This window comes from Linderina pennispora (genome assembly GCF_002104995.1).
Source record: "Linderina pennispora strain ATCC 12442 chromosome Unknown DL89scaffold_13, whole genome shotgun sequence".
In the NCBI taxonomy this organism is placed as follows: domain Eukaryota; kingdom Fungi; phylum Kickxellomycota; class Kickxellomycetes; order Kickxellales; family Kickxellaceae; genus Linderina; species Linderina pennispora.
Genome location: NW_024468261.1, coordinates 508164 through 528640, shown reverse-complemented (window position 1 = coordinate 528640; position 20477 = coordinate 508164). Strand labels below are relative to the sequence as shown.

The 20477-nt window shown below is 50.5% G+C and overlaps 8 protein-coding genes across 8 annotated transcripts; 5 read left to right on the top strand and 3 right to left on the bottom strand.

The window, feature by feature from the left end:
• Positions 1–191: 191 nt before the first annotated feature.
• Positions 192–2197, top strand: DL89DRAFT_295013 (uncharacterized protein; the record flags this gene model as incomplete). The annotated part of the gene is made up of 2 exons (XM_040890584.1): positions 192–270; positions 438–2197. The coding sequence occupies 2 exons, from the start codon at positions 192–194 to the stop codon at positions 2195–2197; spliced, it is 1839 nt and encodes a 612-aa protein (XP_040741171.1).
• A 489-nt stretch (positions 2198–2686) lies between these two features.
• DL89DRAFT_55497 (uncharacterized protein) lies at positions 2687–4821 on the bottom strand. Its single transcript, XM_040891806.1, has one exon. It carries the CDS (start codon positions 4679–4681, stop codon positions 2939–2941), a length of 1743 nt encoding a protein of 580 aa, XP_040741170.1. The 5' UTR covers positions 4682–4821; the 3' UTR covers positions 2687–2938.
• Positions 4822–6127: 1306 nt separating this feature from the next.
• On the bottom strand, positions 6128–6411 carry DL89DRAFT_269673 (uncharacterized protein; the record flags this gene model as incomplete). The annotated part of the gene is made up of 1 exon (XM_040888380.1): positions 6128–6411. A coding segment is annotated over exon 1 (186 nt), but the record flags the coding sequence as incomplete, so codon positions are not given.
• Positions 6412–7406: 995 nt separating this feature from the next.
• On the top strand, positions 7407–8655 carry DL89DRAFT_285869 (uncharacterized protein; the record flags this gene model as incomplete). The annotated part of the gene is made up of 1 exon (XM_040889840.1): positions 7407–8655. Exon 1 carries the CDS (start codon positions 7474–7476, stop codon positions 8653–8655), a length of 1182 nt encoding a protein of 393 aa, XP_040741168.1. The 5' UTR covers positions 7407–7473.
• Positions 8656–9149: 494 nt separating this feature from the next.
• DL89DRAFT_285868 (MFS general substrate transporter) lies at positions 9150–10834 on the top strand (the record flags this gene model as incomplete). Its single annotated transcript, XM_040889839.1, has 2 exons — positions 9150–10224; positions 10402–10834. The coding sequence occupies 2 exons, from the start codon at positions 9150–9152 to the stop codon at positions 10806–10808; spliced, it is 1482 nt and encodes a 493-aa protein (XP_040741167.1). The 3' UTR covers positions 10809–10834.
• On the bottom strand, positions 10786–11935 carry DL89DRAFT_55464 (NAD(P)-binding protein). Its single transcript, XM_040891805.1, has one exon. It carries the CDS (start codon positions 11816–11818, stop codon positions 10877–10879), a length of 942 nt encoding a protein of 313 aa, XP_040741166.1. The 5' UTR covers positions 11819–11935; the 3' UTR covers positions 10786–10876.
• Positions 11936–13011: 1076 nt separating this feature from the next.
• DL89DRAFT_269669 (uncharacterized protein) lies at positions 13012–14571 on the top strand. Its single transcript, XM_040888379.1, has one exon. The coding sequence runs from the start codon at positions 13050–13052 to the stop codon at positions 14538–14540; it is 1491 nt and encodes a 496-aa protein (XP_040741165.1). The 5' UTR covers positions 13012–13049; the 3' UTR covers positions 14541–14571.
• Positions 14572–16443: 1872 nt separating this feature from the next.
• Positions 16444–17802, top strand: DL89DRAFT_55428 (uncharacterized protein). Its single transcript, XM_040891804.1, has one exon. It carries the CDS (start codon positions 16726–16728, stop codon positions 17734–17736), a length of 1011 nt encoding a protein of 336 aa, XP_040741164.1. The 5' UTR covers positions 16444–16725; the 3' UTR covers positions 17737–17802.
• The last annotated feature ends 2675 nt before the right edge of the window (positions 17803–20477 follow it).

Sequence of the window (20477 nt, the reverse complement as noted above, 5' to 3'; positions counted from 1 at the left end):
TCCCACCCACACCTCACAAAGGCACTACTCTCCCCTTGAACAAATACTGGCCCCCTCCCATCCACACTGCTCCATCTCACCAGGTCGCCGTATTCTCTTTTGGTCTCCTCGCCCTATCGCCCCTCCCTATCTGATTTCTAAGCAGGCCTCCCCTCTGGCCACCTTGTCTTTCACTCGCCCCACCCGATACCATGACCACGATCGCTACCGCGTCAATAGCGGACAGCAAGCCGGCGCACATTACGCCACACAAGCGCAATACTGAGTCAGGTAAGGGGATCACAATGTTTCTACGGACCTGCGATAGCCAGGGACAGAGAGCAGTATAGCGCCAGCTGCCCTCCGCCCTCCCTTGTATCCTGCCTCTTTTGTGGCAGCCCAGCGGTAATGGAATCATCTGACATGCATTGATTTTTCACCCTGTCACTCCTGTATAGTTGTAGACAGCGACGAGTCCCACGACGACAAGAAGCACAAGAAGCCCGGCCGCAAGCCCATTATGACCGAGGCCTCTTCGAAGCGCACGGCGCAGAACCGGGCGGCGCAGCGGGCGTTCCGCGAGCGCAAGCAAAACTACCTGCGCAGCCTGGAGGAGAAGGTCAAGGAGCTGGCCGAGCAGCAGGAACGCACGGTGCGCGAGAACGAGGCCCTGAAGCAGCGCGTCGACAAGCTGCACAACGAGAACCTGACGCTGCGCAATGGCAAATTCACCTATGACGAGCCGCCCGCCCAGGTCGACTTTGACAAGGCCATTGCTGATTTGTTTGATACGTCGTCGACCCAGACGCCGGCTGCGCTCAGCCTGTCATCCACATTTGATCTCCAGCAGGCTGCATTGCAGGGCGCCGATCTGACGAAGCCAGGGGCAATGGAGGCAATCCAGCCCAATGCACGCAAGAGCAACAGTCCGCAGAGCGTGCCGACCATGTACCCAGGCAATGTAGATCTGTCGTCAGTCACTGCCAACTCGCTGGTCAGCGGCCTGTCGCAGACTACCAAGGCTGGCAGCGCCCTGGTTGGCTCCAACCCGATGATCGGCGGCACGTCGCCCAGCCTGACCACAGGCTTCTCCAACGACATCATGAGCGGGATCCAGCTGCTGGCTGCCAACCAGAACGTCAGCACGGGCTCGTTCATCCAGCAGTTCCTGAACTCGTCCGGCAACACCACGCCCACCACCGTCCCCATCTCACCGGACTCGTTCACCCGCCGCACATCCACACTCTCGAGCACCGCTGGCGCATCTTCCACGCAGTCGCCAGCATCGAGCAACCCGCTGGCCACGCCTGGCGACATGTATGCCCCAATTGGCTCGCTGGGCGGCATGCAGAATGGCCTGCTGAATGCAGAGGCGCTGGAGGCGCTGAAGACAAACATGCCGTTTATGAAGGCTCTGGAGCAGAGCAGCCCGGGCCCTGCCAACCAGATGCTAAGCAGCGCGGCGTCGGCAGCCAGCTTCAGCGACCTTTTGGCGCTGTCGCCAACCTCGCTCGCCGACGGGCTGATCAGCGTTGTGCCTGGCGCACAGGCAGGCGATAATAGCGCACTGCTAGCCAATCCGCTGCTTTCAACTGCGCTGCCGACATCGGCCCCTTCGCAGCCGCTTATGCAACACAATGCATACAACCCGGTGGCCGCAGCAAATCTGCCTTCCAACCTCATGGCGTACCGCAACCCAGACCCAATCGGCGCCGCCGAGGACGGCGATCAGCTCGAGAAGCTGCTGCTCAGCAACATGTACTCGTTCAATGCAGGCAATGAGCAGACTCCCATGAGCGACTTGGATATTTTGAATGCCTTGACGTCGCTGCCGCCTGCTGAGCCTACCACCAGCAAATCCAGCGAAGGCTCTGACGAGACCACTGTCCAGCCGGTCAATAACTCGTTGGAGCTCATCTGCACCTGTAGCGCCTGCGACTCGGCGCCTTGCGATCCTTGCCCGAAGCACGGCTCCCCGGCCGACATTCCCGAGGAGCTCAAGAAGCAGGCGCCCGAGATGCTCGGCATGGTGTGCACCGAGTCGAACAAGCTGGCTGACGATGAGCTCAACGACCTGTGCAGCCTGATGTTCAAGTATGCAAAGTGCTCGGAGGTCCAGAAGCGCGTCGAGATGGAGCGCGAGAAGCTAAAGTACGAGTCGGAGATGGAGCTACTCGAGACCAAGAAGCGGCTGGCGACCCAGTATGGCTTGCCCTAGAATCTGGCATTCCTGGTTAGGGTATGTCTCGTGTACTTTTTGCTCTCTTCGTATATCACCCCTTTTATTCCTTCTTTCCTTTTTATATTCACAAGACACCTAAATCCCAACACACTTGCAACTTGTCTATGCGCGATATCAGCCTGGTGTATTCGCATTTATTGATTTTGCTGAGCTGCTTTCTTTTCATTTACTCTGACTCTTCATCATCACCTTCGTATCCGTGGTGTTCGGCCACACTCAGCTTCAATATATCCACTCTCTGCAGATGGGAAGAGGCAGAGTGTATTGTCTGTATATGCACTCTTTTGCCTTCCGGAAGAGGAATGATCCCTTCGCCCCACCTGCCAAGGTAGATATCTCGCTCCGTTCCTGCTTGCAGATGCTCGTGACAAGGCAAGTCCACTATGCTGATGGCATCAAGGTACACAGTAGACCGATTGGCTGAGTAGTAGCAAGTATTCAGCTTGTTTCTCTTTCTTTGTCACCACCTTTGTCCGTACGCTCAGGCGTTTGGCTGACAGCGTATGTAAGCATCTGCCAATCCCTGCCTCTTGTCTCCAATGTCCGAACATTCTCTTGTTCCAGCATAGCGCGCCTGTTTCCCCCTGCCACAAAAACTGCCAGAAATCAGCACATGAAATGCTCCCAAACGCAGCATCCAGTGGTGATCTCGCAGAGCGCCTGGCCCAATAGCGATGTAGTGCATGTACATGGTGTGTTTGGTATCAGCACATTCATTCAACAATTGCCTTTAAGAATCTGCCGCATTAAGCGCAGACAGTTTTTGTCCACCTGCACGTTTGCAAAGTGTGGGGCCTTTGCCCGAGCCGTGGCATCACCAAGCACGTCCATGAGAAGCGCATCGTCACCGGGGGCGCCGCAGCAATACTGCATTCTCAGAAGCGAAGGAGTTCGGGCAATGACTGGCATGAGCGGTGCGACTCCCTCGCGCCCAATGGCCGAAAGAACAAATTCACTTGCAGCGTAGCCGTCGACTGCCAGCAGCTGCAGCGATGTGTTTAGTGGCTTGATCGATGGCCGGGAAGTGCTATCTTGGGCAGCCAGCACATCTGCAATCTCTACGCTTGGAGGGTTCCCACTCGTTTCAGTGAGATCGAAGTAGATATGCAGCATCACCAGATGTGGCAGTTGCAACAGAAGAGTCTCCAGTTTAGGAACGGTGAGGATGTAGCTGAGGTCGAGGATTCGGATGTCTGTGCTGCCAAACTGTGTTGGCATTAAAGTCAACGGGGCATAAAAGACGATGGAGACCCTGTCGAGGCTTGACCTTGAACCTAGAATTCTGTTATCAAGCAAACGTGCACTGGCTTCCGAAACTACATGCTCTGTATCAGCATGAATTGACCGTAGTGTTGGGAAGCCGCCCATATCGATATAGTCCAGGAGCCCTATATTTTTGGTAAGCCTCAGTGTCTCCAGCGGCGCATCCTTGAACAGACGGTATGTTTCTGCCACGTTATCAAGCAACCCGCACAGGATGAGATGGCGCAGCTTAGGAAAGCTGTATGTGTACTGACTCGATCCATCATCCCCTGCCGTGCTGCCGCCAAACACATCTACAAGCCCATCATTGAGACCGTCGTATAGGCTACGATCAACAGCCATGAATATGACTTCCAGCATCTCCAACTGCGAGAATATCACCTCAGCCCCCGCCACCGTACTCTGCAATAGGCGGAAGAACTCATCAGTCTGTATATGCTTCAGCCGTAGGCGCCTGATAACACCCGTATCAAGAGGAGGTAGCCAGCCGATATCAGCGTTGCACGAGCAGTCGATCGAGAGCTCCTCCAATGTGGGGAGAACCATACTTGAGAGATCACACATGTTTGTGGTATCGAGGTGGAGTGTTGTGATGCTGTTTGCAGTGAAGATCGGCAAGTACTCCAGGGCATCAATGTCCAGCATTCTGCATCCCTTGACCAGAAGCGAAATCGACTCGATGTTTGGGGTGTAATGTAGAATGTAGCCGACGTCTATGCCAATACCTTCCACCGGCGGCATGACCTGGCCAGCAGTTCCTACGTTGATTACCAAGGACTGCACCGACTTCCAGTCGCGCTGGTCAAATCCAATCGTCTTCAAATAGGCGCATGCCTCGAGCTTGAAATTGTCGGGATGTTCGTAATAAACGACAATCCTTCGTGGTTTTGCGGTTGATGGGATCAGCTCAAGATTCGTCAAGAAACGAGGCCCATCTGAAATATGCTTAGAGTCCAAGGGTTCATCAGGTGCGTAGTGCTCCTCGGGCTGGATCTTACTTCCGACCATGTAGACATGAAAATCGCCATTTATACGCGATAAGACGGCATTTCTCCACTCGCGACAAACCCCTGCCACTCGGTACTTTTCTCGCAGGCAATACGGATCAGAGAATCCTGTGCCCTGATTCTCATATGTTTGGAATGCGCATGAAAATATATTTTCAATGACCAGCGGTATTTTCAAAGCGTCGTGCATGATCAATGATGACAGGAAGTGATCGAAATGGCTACGATTAGTAAGACCCTTGTACAGTGAAAAAGCTATTGCCCACTGCCTACTGCATCTATGAAAGCACGGCTGTTATGGTAACGCTTAGATGATGATGGACTGTATTTTGAGTGAAAAGAATAAACTGAGAAAACAATGCCGACGGCTGTTACGCACGTCCTTTTATATGTGTTTCGGAGTTTCTCAGTTCCTTGTGGCTGACCTCACGTGGACACCATACACTACAATTAGGATTGCAATGGTGAGATATGGCTATAAATGATATGCTGTTGTTCACTCGTATTGGCCGCGAGCGAGATAGGTGTTGTTGCGCGGCCGGCGATGACCATCATGATGGCGCCATGGCAGCTGTCAAGTCGACTGACAACGAGAGCGGCTCCCACGCTGAACCAATGGAGATATCCAGTAGAGGTCTGTGACTACTGCAGTACTAGAGGTCTCAGTACTGTTTTAATCATAATGTTGTAATACGGTGATAACAAGAAGGCGATTAATGAAAATCCATTATAAAATTGAGTCAATAGTTGTTATCAGACACATAATCCCCAGCAGATTATTCTTCAGATCGTTCCTCAAATAGCTCCTCCAAATATCCACGAGTACTCCAAACTTCCAGATCCCTGCTCTGGGAAGTGCAAAAGTCGGGAATGGTGTGCATAATTGAACTAGGTGCGCCTATTCTGAGAAGCGACGGTAAGCATTCAATAGGCTGATCTATCGATTCAACATTGCGAGATGTCCAGGTGGGGCGGGTTCCAAAATGAAACTCTTGAAGTTTAGGCAACGAACCGATTCTAGACGGGAAGGATGACCAGTCTACGAGGTCAAAGTTGTCTCCAGGTTCTCTGTTTGCGACAAAACGACAACTAAGTTGGATTCTAAGATACCGCAAGTTGGACAGCCTGACAGGTTGCTCGACAAACATATAGCGGCATGAGTACATGTCCTGTCCAGTGTAAAGTGCTGGAGGATAGGTGACTGTAGGTATTCTATGGATGGTTTTCCTCCCAGAACAACCAGCCGTGTTCACATCACCAGTGTGTATTCTGTATTCCAGTCCAATACAATCTTCGTCAGGCTATCAGCCCGAATATCCATTCGCATTATATACCCTGGGAGCTGGGTGAAGGAACGAGTCTGAAAATAAGAGCTGACATCGAGGCACCTAATGGATAGCGGTATGATTCTCGGTGTCTGACTGAGTATTCCTCCTCCAAAAGTCACTGGGCAAAAATTTTCGACTGTGAAATCGACGGCCACTAGGCTTGGTAGCTGGTAACAGAACGCGTCACATGTACTACTGTGGTCATATCCATCAACTGGAGGGGAATCCAGGTTGGGGAATTCAGTCTTCATAGTCCTGATACTGCCCTTATTCTACAGTGAAGAACTCAAAATTACAGAGAATCTGTAGCAAATTGAGAATGGGATATTCGTTTATCTAGCCACCCAGTACTAGGGTCTGAGACCAGTCACAAAACCCCGCTGCACCCAGGAACTGACCGATGTTTGAGTGCGATGGATCGCAATAACTGTAGTCAGTAACAAGTGTTTGGCGGATCACCGGAGGCAATATACTGCCCCACATGCGACATGTGGTGGCTAACATCGGGAGCAGCCTGTGACGTCCGATTCCTTTCAGTTCGCCAGTTGTAGTTTCGATGACAACACGGAAAATAAGCAACATAATGTCGCTGCCAAGTGCTTTGCATATGCTCTGCTGAGTAGTGTCCATTGGCGTCAAGAAATTAGAGCTATACAAGTGGGAATATCTTGCAAGGTGCAAAGGCAGAAGACAGCAAACACGTGGCAGCTTGCGGGCTGTGACATTGTTTTGTTGTATTCATCATTGCAAAGGGCATTGATTCTACCCGAATGTGTCTAGGGTCAATCAAGATGACTAGGATTCATTTATCACCATCTCATTCGCTCATGGCGCATATCCACATGCTAGCACAGAAGGATAGCCGGATACATGGTGGTCTTGGCCAAGGGTGTTCCTGAGGTCTGTACTACTACTAACTCCTCGCAATGGCGCACTTTTCTACCCCAGTAGCAAGGAATCATTCAGACTCTTGTGGATAGAAGGTCCAATACAGCTGCTCCGGCAAGCAGCTGGTTACTGGGATGTTGTCAAGCCCCTGATACCTCAATGCGTAGTTAAACTTGAATATAAGATAACGACCAGGAATTCTGATCTTGGCTGGTCGTGATGTCGACAAAAGACACGGTCAATCTTGTACTCAATCCAACGCGCGCTTCACGTCATCACCGCCTGAGCGTAGCCCTTCCCGCTGATTAGAAAGGGATATTTTAGGAAATTGCTTGGCATGCGGTTTCATAATCCCTGTTTGTATTTACAGAAATAAACAGCTCCTCGGCAAGCGCTTTCTGAGAGCCTATGCACGAATTTTCCGGCCACGCATATGCGCGTAGATTGAGGATATCTTCAGATGACAAACAAGAATGATCGCCATGTCTTTTGGCTATTAATACATCTCCTTTCTCGACTTCCGCTGTGCTGCATCTGCGCGTCTAAAATTAGCAATCTCCTCGAAACTAGTCCTGAGCGCGACATTCACTCAACTACAGGATATCCTAATAGCCCATCCAGCGTATATAAAGCAAACCTGCCACGGCTACATTGTCATATTTTCATATCATCATCACCATCACCATCCCACGCTTCACTCAAGCAGCCCCATTCAAAACAAATTCACTTCTTGCACTTGCATCTTTAACGAAAAACAATTCTGACAATGCGCTTTACTCTAGCTACTGCTTTTGCCATCCTTGCTGCTACTGCTGCTGCCAACCAGGCTGGGCCTGTTGACAACGATATCTCGACGCCTTCCAACGATCAGGCTGGTGGAATTATTGAGCCTCTCGTCGAGACTACCGAGGAATACGATGAGGAGGATAACCAGCGCGGCGGTCGCGGTCGCGGCAGCGGTCGTGGAAAGGATTTCCTTAGTGATCTGGGTGTCGAGCTGATCGGCACTGGTGTGGAGTCTGGCCTCAACGCTGCCATCTACAACCAGCGTGGTGGTCGCGGTCGTGGCAGCGGCCGTGGAAAGGACTTCCTCAGCGACCTGGGTGTTGAGCTGATTGGCACTGGTGTGGAGTCTGGGCTCAATGCCGCTATCTACAACAAACGCAGTATCGATTATGATGAGGAGTACGATGAGGATGATAACCAGCGCGGTGGTCGCGGTCGCGGCAGTGGCCGTGGAAAGGATTTCCTTAGCGACCTGGGTGTCGAGCTGATCGGCACTGGTGTTGGTGCCGGTCTTGATGCTGCCATCTACAACCAGCGTGGTGGTCGTGGTCGTGGTAGCGGCCGTGGAAAGGATTTCCTGAGCGACCTGGGTGTTGAGCTGATTGGCACTGGTGTTGGTGCCGGTCTGGATGCTGCCATCTACAACCAGCGTGGTGGCCGCGGTCGTGGCAGCGGTCGCGGCAAGGACTTCCTGAGCGATCTGGGTGTTGAGCTGATTGGCACTGGTGTGGAGTCTGGCCTCAATGCCGCTATCTACAACAAACGCAGCATCGATTATGATGAGGAGTACGATGAGGATGATAACCAGCGCGGTGGTCGTGGTCGCGGCAGCGGCCGTGGAAAGGATTTCCTTAGCGACCTGGGTGTCGAGCTGATCGGCACTGGTGTTGGTGCCGGTCTTGATGCTGCCATCTACAACCAGCGCGGTGGTCGCGGTCGCGGCAGTGGTCGCGGCAAGGATTTCCTCAGCGACCTGGGCGTCGAACTGATTGGTACTGGTGTGGAGTCTGGCCTCAACGCTGCTATCTACAACCAGCGCGGCGGTAAGGGTGACGGCAACGGCAAGGATAACAGCCATGGAAAGAGGCCTATCCGCACTGGTCCTATCCGCACTGGTCCTTTCAACCCTCCCTTCTACAACTTGCCTGAGGTCTACTTCTAAGTTCTATTTAGAGAGTTGAAGGCACAAATGTAAATTACTTTGCACCCGATTGATACAAATGCACTCATCCGTGTTTGGGTTAGTCTGTACATGTCATATCTGCATTCCATGAATCCTAGCAGGACTATATCGTCAATGTCCACAGCATACATGGTGAACTGTACGCAGTGACACCACCCCACGGCACTGTGTTAGAATGCATGCATATGTTTTCTACCACCTGCTCGGAAGACACCGTGCTGCCTATAAAAGCGACAATGCAAATGAGCTTAAACACCATCAGCACTCGACCACCACCTGTATCTCTTGTCACACATACTTGACACGCTGTTAATACCACACTGTTATCCAAAAACCAGTAATGAGCACAATGCCATCTACGGACCGCCACCGCCACAATCAAAATATTGTTCCCCGCCATCCCTTCTCCTTGGAGCGCTACAACGCGAGCGCTACTCTTTAACTCACCTTTTCTTTCTACGGGTTCTATTAGCATGTCTTCCACCGAGAGCATCCAGCCAGAAAAGTTTGCCATTGAGGAATCCTCGGCGGTGGCAGCCGAGGGAGTGCCTGGAGAGGTAAAATACCAGGCAGTTGACGAGAGCGACCCCAGGCTCAAGTGGGCATTTAGAAAGGTCGACGCGACACAGCTCTTCATAGTATTTCTGAGCACGGTACTTAACTCCATGGACCGCGGAAACCTCGGTCTCTCCAAGGTTGTTGGGCTCGAACAGGATACGGGCATGTCTGGATCCGACTTCAACGTCGTCGCCAGCATTATGTACCCGACATACCTGCTATTCATGCTTCCGAGCAATCTCGCCCTGCGCAGGTTTGGGGCACGGTTCTGGCTTTCTCTCCTCACTGTTTTGTGGGGCGTCATCAACATGTGCATGGCGTTCGCCAAGAACAAGACCGATCTGATTCTGTGCCGCCTGTTCCTTGGTGCTGCCGAGAGCGGTGCAACGCCAGGTGCCTTGATGCTGATCACGCTGTGGTACCCCCGTCAGATGGTTACATCGCGCATCAGCCTTTTCTACTCGGCATTCGCAGCTGGCGCAGTCATCGGCGGACCTATTGCAACTGGCATTGGCAAAATAACAAACACCCACTTCAAGCGGTGGGAGTGGATCTTTTTCATCGAGGGACTGGCCACGGCAGGGTTTGGGCTGATCATGTACGCATTCCTGGCAGACTACCCCGACAAGAGCTGGATCCTCACGCCAGAGGAAAAGGCGATAATCAGCCAACGGATGGCGCAGGACCAGGTCGAGGGCGGTAAAAAGAAGGTCAACCGCAGGCGTCTGCTTGACCATGCGCGCGATCCGCTCATCTACTCACAGGCGCTTGTCCTGTTTGGCGGCAACTTTGGAATCAACACAATCCTCACCTTTGCTGCTATTATCGTCAAGGAGATGGGCTACAACGCCGGCGCGTCACAGGCTATGCAGGCAGCACCGGGAATCTGCGGCTTCGTCGGAATCCATCTTGCCCGTTTCTACCCAAAGTGGTTTGGCTCCCACTTTCGTAGCTCGCTTTTCTGCGAAGCTTGGCTCATTGCTGGTTCAGCTTGTTAACCTTCAGAGAGTCCAGTAGTTATGAGCTTTATGGAATGAATAAAATGGAAAATTTGCTGAGGAGAAAAAAGGAGGATGGGGCCGTTCCGGCCCACAAAGTTTATACAGGTGGGGATTTGGATCTGCACATGGTGGCGGAGGGCATAGAGTTGCCCGAATGTCAACACAGCTGTCTTGCTGGGCGTCACCAACAACGTTGCTCGAATCATTGCGCTCTGCATGTTGTCGTTTGGTTGCTTTGGTATCCTTAGCATTGGTCCTGGATGGCTGATGAGCAACGTTGGCGGTCCAACACGTGCTGCCATCTCGAGTGCCATCGAGGTAATGCTTGGTGGACTGGGTGCACTTTGCACATCGTACATCTACCGCAACAAGGACCAGCCACGCTATCTTTTTGGCCACGGCATGAACATGTTTGCTGCATGTCTGATGGTGGTCTTCACCTATGCAACTCATTTCATCCTGCTCCATCGAAACAAGCAGAAAGAAACCAACCCGCTCGATATTTCGGGGATGTCGCAAGACGAGATAAATGACCTTGAGAACGACCACCCCGACTTCCGCTATGTCCATTAAAGAGAATGTAGTATATTCGAATACAGACTATTGAAAACCATCAGCTGCAGCTATTGGCGTGCTGAACATCAGTGCTCCTCTGGTCTGTATGCAGAGTAGCGCTGCCAGAAATCGTCTACAGTCTTGAACGGGGTGTTTGAGGCCGGCTTGGCATCAACAAACCCAGGCACGCTGAATGGGCCAAATTCGACAAAGTAGTCGAGCATCTCGTTGATCTCTGCGCGGTCAAGCTCAGGCACCTTGTAGTGGACATAGTCTGCCGGGATACCGGTGGCGCGCGTGAATGCCTCGGCGATCTCAGGGCCAGTGTAGTCACCCTCAGCGATCTTGACTGTCTTGCCTTCGTAGCTGGCGCGGCCATCAAGGATCCCACGCACAGTGTTTCCAAAGTCGACCTCAATGTCAACATAAGGCTGGCGTGCATCAGCAGGGAGCGGGTAACCAAAGGTGACTGTTTTCTCGCCGTTGCTGTTGGTCGACCAGATTCCTGCGTGCAAGAAGTTCTGGAAGTAGAAGGCGGCATACACGAAATAGCCCTTGATCTTGTCCGAGTGGCTGCGAGCGTACTGCTCGATCTTCTGCTTGCCCTCGGGCTCGTACGCCTTGGAATACTTGCCATTGCTTCCCTGAGACGGGCTCTCAAGCGAGCTGTAGACAAAGTGCTTGACTCCCTCGGCAACAGCTGCATCGACAATGTTCTTGCCCTGTTTGAACTCGGCATCCAGGTCGCCAGCATCGACTTTGGCAAAGATCTCGGGCTGCAGATAGTTGGTGGTAGAAAACACGATGTCAACGTTCTTGAAGGCGCTGCGTAGACTCTCAACATCGTTGTTGTCGGCTGCTACCCACTCGACGCCAGGGTATTGAGCGCGTAGCTCTTTGACACGAGTGGAGTCGACGTTGCGGGTGACAGCACGAAGCTGGTACTTGTCAGAAGCGCTGTACAGCGAAGTGAGGACGGATCCTCCCTGAGCGCCAGTGGCTCCGATGATAGCGACGATTTCAGACATGGTTTCGAAGGTAGAGAGTAGGAGTGCGTTGCTGGGCAGTGTGTTGATGTGGATCTGGTGAGAAGGGCGTGTTTCTCGTCTTTATATACCGTGTACTCTAGTCTGGTCTAGGAGCCAAGCACTTTACCAAGCTGCTGCGGTTTACAGAGAGCTTACAAATCAACTAGAGACATGGCAGTATCATCGGCGGACATTTGAAGGGGTGGACTTTTCTGGAAGTTACCTTTTTTGTTCATTAGGAATACATGCAAATCTATGCGTACGTAGACGTTGCTAATTTGAACCTGATCACTAATCTGCATATAATCATCAAGGTCAAGGTCAGGCTGAGATTGTTGTGTTTGTTAGATGTGTAGGGATTTTAAAAGGTATATTTAATACTGAAGAAAAGAGAGAAAAGGGAATAGACGGGTTGCGCAGGGGAGTTTTCAATACGGCCGTCTGTGCGACTTATCAGAGGCTAGACTCTACCTCCATATCGTAGGCTGTAGCGGGGCTCTCGTTGGCGCCTGGATTGCTATCCCCTGATTCGGCTGACATGTCGACATCAGGGACAGCCGCAGCGGGCGCACAACAGTATTAACATGTTGTTTCACACTTAGTTTACCAAGCATCGACCACTGTATGGATATCAACACCCATCTATCCAAGGGAGATGATCCATACAATACTACAGATCAAATGTGCATGGGCTTGGAACGTAGAATCAATATAGCAGCAATCTGATACAGAACCTTGCAGTCTGAGTACCACATATGCTGGTGTGTCCTCCATGCCACGTGCCGTACACGTCATGAGATTCTCACAGGGTTCCAGGGCGTCAAAGAATTTGGGTAGTTCGGTACATTGGTTTCATCGGGTATGCCTGTAGATATCAAACAACACTTCTCTTGTTAGTAAGAGAGGGTTTGTGGATGGCTACATTGCCAAAATGGCGCTCTTTCGCATGCAACATCACATCAGCCTTTGCTCTCGCTTGGGAGATAAGCTCGGCTTTCTTCGTTGCTTTAGTATCTCCATGCCCAATCAGTGGAATTAGCTCAGCCATCATCAAGCAAAAACGCCAACAAAGCCACCTGATCATGTTGTCTCTTCCCTAGCGTTTCATCAATTGCTTGATTTGAATCATAGCTAAAGTAAGCAAAAGTAGCACGTAGGCTGCGCAGCAACAAAGCACCCATCTCTTCTCTGCAGTTTTTGTTCGTCGCTTTCGAAAGTTTCTACATTCAAAATGGCATCAGGTGTACCTCGAGAAATAGCGCTAGACGATCCCTGGCGTGAGACCTATGACCCGTATGAAGACTTTGCAGAAAAGAGAGAAATGATCCGGCTCATCCGCCCCCATCCTGTTGTCGTCGAAGTCGGCAAGAAACCAACATCGGACATGGAGGACCAGTGGAAGTCGGAGGTAGTCAGTAAAATGATGAGCGTGGACTTCCCCGGTCTGCTTGGCTTGCTTGGCTACCAGAACGACTTTGTCGAGTTCCAGAACTTGGAAGGCTCTAAACTATCTGAGCTTGCCGAAAAGATTCAGACCAAGGAGGTTCTCAAGGACGTTCAGTTCATCCGTGAAACAGGCACCAGACGCGAGCCTGTGCGCTTCATCGACAACTACTTCCACTTGCTCATTGACGAGATTGCTCCCGAGGACAGGGCATACCATGACATCATCAATCACGACTGGCGTCCCATCGTTGACACTGACCTGATGCCTGGTCTCATTGTCAGCTATGCTGAGAAAGGATTCAATGATGATCGAGGTCGCCTTCGAGTAATCCTGGCACACATATTTATGCCAGTGGTTATTTCAGGACACGGATTAGTCACTGACGCCAGCAAAGACAAGGACATGGCAAAGATGTGCGCCTGTGTGCGTGGTATGTGGGCGACTCAGACAGCGCGTACGTTTATCCCAGCGCTGTACATCGATGACGACTTCAATGCGACGTTTTATGTCTTTGCCCGTGGCAGAGTCCTGAGTACGACACTTGGCTCGCTCGAAGACACCAGCAAGAGCTCGCTGACCACAACGATTACGCGACTGGCATTCATCCTTCAGCTGCCAGACACATTTGGTTGCTTTTCTGCTTGGACTGATGGAAAAAAGGACATCAAGTTCGTTCACCCGAGCCAAGGTGAAGAGGGGTCTTCCCTTGCAGCTCTTTATGCGCAGCCAGTGAATATCGTTGGTTGGCTGTTTGGCCCTGGGGATGGAGAGTATATCTACCTGGACTTTCCACTTAAGGTTCCTGACGATATCACCCTCTTTGGGCATCTGAACTCATTGGTGGAACTTAGAATAAGTACTGATGAGAAACTAACACTGTTTTCCTGGTATCCCACGTCTAGCCGCACCTGGGGCAACGTCGACGGTATTCTGCAAACCCAACCCTCTGGTCTGATTCCAACGATTCGAGACCGTGGCATCATTGTGGCGGACTTGTTCGGCTATCGTCTCGAGTACATCATCTTTGACTACAAAGGCGAGCCTACAGATGATCTTGTGAACGAGCTCCTTTGGCTAAGAGACGGTCGTGCATGGGCTACGTCTTCTCTCGACCAGCCTGAAAGTCAAAGACCTTGGGATAAACGCGCCGACAACCATCCAGCTCGGTTTTCAAGCAGGTTCCTCAGAAAGCGCAGGCTGTCTAGCCGCTCTGATACTAGCGCTTCTTCTACTGAGAAGCATGCCCCCCAGCACAAGATGCCCAGGCATCACTAGTCTTCCATCTATCCACTTTACTTTTTTTCTTCCTATATTTTTTCGAATAAATCCAAATGAAGTTTTCAGTACGGAGGCAATACTACTGGACATACTGTAAATTAGCATTTATAGTGGCATGTACATGCCCTCTTGCGCACTAAAGGCTGTCATCTTTGACGATACCAAGTAGAGTAATTAGAAGGACACCGACCCGGGCACCAATAATACTAGAGCAGAAAGCACCAAAAGCGTAAATAATAAAAAATACGTAGAAATGTGCACTCATTAACCGTTGACAGTATCCCTGATTACAGTGTTAACACCAGCTTTTCTCTCGGTGATGACATTATTGGTCTCATGGCTGGGCATGCAACAATATATGATGGCTGTTGGTTTGATGGAAATCGATGTAAATGCATGTATTGGGCTTGTTTGAGTGACTATTCTGCTTGCTATGGATGGCACTGGGGACCATAGAAGCTGGACTGTGGTGCTGTGTTCGAGCCATGCTGCTGTCTCTGGTTGGTCTGGGTATCCATGCGGGCAGATCAAGCATCCGATGTACGTTCGCCATTTGGGAACCTCCCAGCCCACAGGGGCTTGACAGAACAATAGCTCCGACTGGCGCAGTTGAGGTAATTCGATACGTAGTGCCAGCCCATTTATGTCCACGAGAGCGCTCTGCCATGCAGTGGGCAAAAGTGCGTTTTGCGCAGACAAGGGGGAGCGGGAGGCTCTGCGCCATGCGAAACAATATGGTTCTTTCTCGAGAGCCAATTATATTTCTGGAGAGATTCGGCCTATTCCCATGGCCCAGGAATAGCTGACAGAGTAGTTGATCTGCAGCACAGGCAAGCACCCTATTTTTCCAAATGCGGTTCCATAGGCATGCATGAACAATGAAAGCTTGGGCTGCAGCTCATTAGATGCTTATCATCAATTGTGTATCTGCAGTCGAGTTGAAACTGCCTCTAGGGGGTAGTACTGTAAGCAGTGTGAGTCCAAATCCACATCTCGCCTACTCTTACTGACTGGAAAGTGCAAATGATGCCAAGGGCGTGTTGGCGGCGTATAAAAAGGGCAAACCAAATATTTCCCTTGTCCGTCCTATTTTTCTTCAACTTGCAATTCCTCGACTTTGACCTCTTTATAATATGCTCCTAAAAAGGGGCCAGGTGGGATATACGCATTTTATATGGCATATTTTGCAATTGGTGTTTAGTTGGGTTGGTTTGTATGTGCAAAAAATCGCTAATTGCTGGTGTGAGTATTAAGTGAAAAGCAATGAATGCGTATTTACAAAAAGTCAAGCGTTTGTGTGGTGAGCCCCATGCTTTTATAATGGAAAGGTGATGAAAAAGGAGAAAAGTTTAAATAATCACCAACATAGCGACATCAAACTATCTACGCACACCACATAACAGCGGTGAACATCGTAAATGTTCGCATGCCACTGGGGTTTCCTGGCCTTCCAGCCAGGTTGGAGCAGCCTGGTTCGGCGGCCGCTATAACACATCTCTTGTAGGTTCTGATATTTAAATGATGTGCGTGAAATAGCTTTTATAGTTTTTATACGGGATCTCTTTGCCTGATGAGCTACACAGTTAACGCGCAATCAAGGCTACTCCTTGTTCTCGCTTTGCTTTTTTTCCCACTGGGTTTTTTGCCATTGAGATCCTGTTTGTGAATAGAAAAAATAAGACAAAATAAAAAGAATTATGAAATACATACCGAAACATTGCGCCCCCGACCAGCAGTGCAGCAGACATGTGAAGACTGACACCTCATTGGCAATAAAAAGTAAGCAAAGGCTACATTGCCAACTGCTAACTGGCATCGGCTAACCGGGATGGGCTGACAAATAACACATCGTCATTTTGTCAACTAGTGAAATTACACTGGATATCACCCTATATATTCTGGTTCTGTCCTCTATTTTATTTTCTATCTTCCGTTCCCCGAACATGGAACTAGCACTATTCTGATATTGCTTGCTCACCCACGCAGCAATATGCAATCAACATACACGCTTTCACGCTGTGCAGATTATAACAGTGCACGTGACAGCACTTGACCCATTATTTGGCAGAATAGTGTGGATTTTACCCGGCCCGACTACGCGCGCGCAGGTTTTCGTTCAGCGCGTACCTTTTTTTCTTTTCTTTGCAAATTCCACCCATCAATATTTGTGCTCTTTTCCACAATGCCAGGGAGCGACGAAACACAGACGCCTAGCACCAACCGGTACTCTTTTCGCACGCGCACACCTGCGAAGCCTGAGCCCGTACCCTCACAGCAGACACCAGCGCGGAAGCGGTCTCGTCCGACAGGCGCGCCGGCCAATGCTCGCAAGTCAGCGAAGCGGGCAGCATCCAGCTGGGCGAGCTTGCGCAAGACCAAGCCGACGTCCAAGCGCGCAGCAGCAAAGAAAGCACCGGTCAAGAAAACTAAGAAGCGTGTGGCACCAAGAAAAACCGCAAAAGCGGTAAAAGAAGAAGAGAGTGCATCAGAGGCCGAAAACGAAGGCGCAGCTGATATTCCCGAAGAAAATGTACAGGCTGATGCAGCACCTGCAGAGAATGCAGAAGCTACGGTGGTGAGCGGGCCGTCTAAGCGCGGGCGGAAGCCGTCGACCAAGCGCGGCGAGGGATCCGATATGACGCCAGCAATGCGCAGTTGGCAGATTCGGCGGCTGCCAATAAACATGACGAAGCACGATCCGTTTGTAGCGGAGCACCTGATCGGCGTAGGGCGGATTCTGCAGACGATTCCGGTTAGCGGCACACCGAACGAGGAGCTATACGAGATGATCAAGATGAGCGACTGTCTGAAGATGTGCGGCTACGAGCTTGGCGTGGTTGATTTGAAGTCGCAGCCGTTTGACGAGATCTACCGTCTGTTGTCGTGGTCAGTGCATGCGGGCGGGCCAAGCACGATGCCGCGGCCGTCGCCGCCGATTTCAGATGGCGCCAAGACGATTTTGCTGAAGGTTGTGGCGGCAATTGGCAGACGGATCCGTGAGGAAACAAAGGATATGGCAGCATACCATCGAAGGCATGCGAACCGCAAGCTGATGCTGGCGCAGAAGGGCGAGCTTCTGCCTCAGGATGACAAGGGCATCCACAGGAGGAATCCGCTAAAGATTCCAGCACCACTGGTTGATATTTGGAAGGTGCCTTACAAGAAGAACACGGATGAAGCGAACAACGAGTAGTAGCCTTATGCTTTTCAGACATGGTGATAATTATATTGTGTTTACTAGAAATACTCTGCTCGTGACGCGAGCTCGGCTGCTAGTCAGCATGGGTTGACACGTCGATAAGAGCATCACGGCGAACCGGTCATTTGAACGTGTCAGATGGTTGTTGGTGCAATGTCGATCATGGACATCTCCCACCTTGGTGGCCTGCTCAGCGCAGGCGCTTCAGCGCTGGCTCGCTGCTGCTGGCAGCAGAATCGCCTGCTGCTGCACGCCTCTTGCGCGGCCTCTTTGTTGCAGGGGTGGTGCCAGAAGCATCGGCAGCAATGGCCGTAGAACGACGGAACCGTTCAGGAATATTGCCTGAATCACAGAGTGACTGGAAAATGAGTCTGGAGTTTAGAACTGCTGCGAGATCGCGGTTCAAGAGCCGAGACGAATAGGCCCGCCTGTATTGTGCCATGGCCCGCTTACATGACTCGCTTGTACAGCGGAGAAGGTCATGGAACTTCACAGTTGGGTTCTTCGATCTCTGGTAGGGCCGCGGGTTGGGAACATGCTGGAATGTCTGCAGCAGCAGCCGATGCAGCAGCAAGTGAATCAGCCCTACTGCTGCAGTTGCTGCAGTGGCCTCTGTTGCATCCGATGGCATCTTCGCTGCTTCGCGTGCAGCCTTCTTGGCCAATTCTTCGCCCTTTTCTGCTGCTTTCCTTGCCTCTGTTGCTGCCCTCTTTGCTGCGTTGATCTTGGTAACCTGCTCACGGGTTTTCGAAACAAACACCTGCTTGATTATTTGCTTGTCTAAGCGCACATGGCCTGGGATCCATGATGTCCGCAGAGGCAAGCATTGGGGGGGAGACTTGCCAAGCTGCTCATTCTCGATAAGCTGGCATAGGCGAATATATGCACGCAGATGCTGAAGTGGATTTGCCTTGGCATCATAGTATCGGCTGTCTTTGGCGAATCTGTACTTGGCATCATAGGCATTGAGGACTGGTGCCAGCTTGTTGTAGATTGCAAGCATCGGTGGGGTGAGCACATTGAGATCAGGGTGCCTAGAGGCAACTGCCTGGCGGAGCTTCTGTGCAGGTGTATAAATACACACTTGACATGCATTATTGAACTCAGCCTTAGACACATTGCCCATTGTACTGTGCAGTGTGTTTTTGCGGCTGCGAATATTAATCAATTTGGCCAGAATCCGCTGTAGGCAAGTGCCATAGCGCAACACAATGTTGTTCTTGTATGCTGTCATCAGCTCGGTGTCAACATATGTTCGCTACCTGATTCATTTCACGTATCGCCATGTAGCTCGATATCGCCATTATGCAATAGATAATCATAAATATGGTATCTAATTACATCACCGAAATCTGCGCTCGGACAGTTCTGACTTGTCCTTCCGGTTGACGAAATCCTCAGCAGATATGGACAGTCTTCGCCTTTCAGGTTGCGATATAAATGAATAAATAAATAAAACGAAAAAAACCCTTTTTCACAAATGTTGCGGGGTCAAAGGCATCATCGTCAGCTAGTTGATGGAGTAATATCCATCGTGCAAGCATGTATGTATGCTTTTTGATGATAATGACGCTGTGTACAAATTGCTCTAGGCGGGGCAACATAGAATCACGGAAGCCAATACCGCCAAGTGATGTCTTTATGACAGTAGTGCTGCGGGTAATATTCATTTGAGAAATTCTATAGGCAAAGTAAGAAAAGAAATGATGCTGTTCAGTTTTGCTGTATTGCAGTATGCATAGCATTAAGAACTTTTTATTAAGAATGATCTTGGCTTGCATGGTTCTTGGGGCCCTTAGCACTGATACAGTCCTCTTGGAATCAGTCTATACAGACTGGGATCCATTGTGGCCCAAATACTACTGCTTACGCATGTTCATAAGACAAATTAACTTTATAAAATATATCCACAAATATTGCATGGCCTGCTAGAAGAGCTATATGGCCTTATTCAATAGGTGCTCATAGATAAACATCCTAAGAGCATTGCGCAGCTGGTGATGACCACCATGATGGACACCATTGGAAGTTCATCAGCCCAAGCGACAATGAGAGCAGCTCTTGCACTGACCAGTGGAGATATCTAGTGAGACCTGTGACCACTACAATAACAGCTTGTCGCCCTGGTTTCACCGATGAGGTCAGATGCCGCACAAGATCAATAAGGAGTTTACAGAGCAAGTCACCTAAATCCCGTATTGAAGCTTAAGAGTTTTATTCTTTTTAACCAAATTCAAATAAGTTTCTAGCGGGACGGTCCGGACACTTTTTGGACTATAAAATCTTCTGTATAGGTAAAGATAAAGATAACTGCTGCTTGCATACCACATCTACTCTGCAACTATCTGCTTCCGTTGCATTTCTGGCCGTTGTGTTTTGGGGTCCAGCTACAGTGTTCCAGATGCAAAGGCTGGTAATAGGCATCATATTGCTATCTGGTGAACCTGCGTATTGCACAGACGACGGTTATCCAGAAGCAGATACACTCAGTTGATTTGTCCAGTGTTGTGGTCGTAGAGCGGCAAGACTAAACAAAAAAGGATGCTGCTGACCTTCATCCTGCAAGCAGCCATATATCCTAGCGTCTTGAAGTAGCCGTGTGCGTAAATAGCCATGTGCCCACTGCCAATCCAGGCCCAGAGGGGGTTGAATGTGGAGTGCTGTTTACTGCTATTCAATATCAGTTCAGAACAGCCTCTGCGCTCCCCGCACCTTTTCACAAACATCTGGAAATA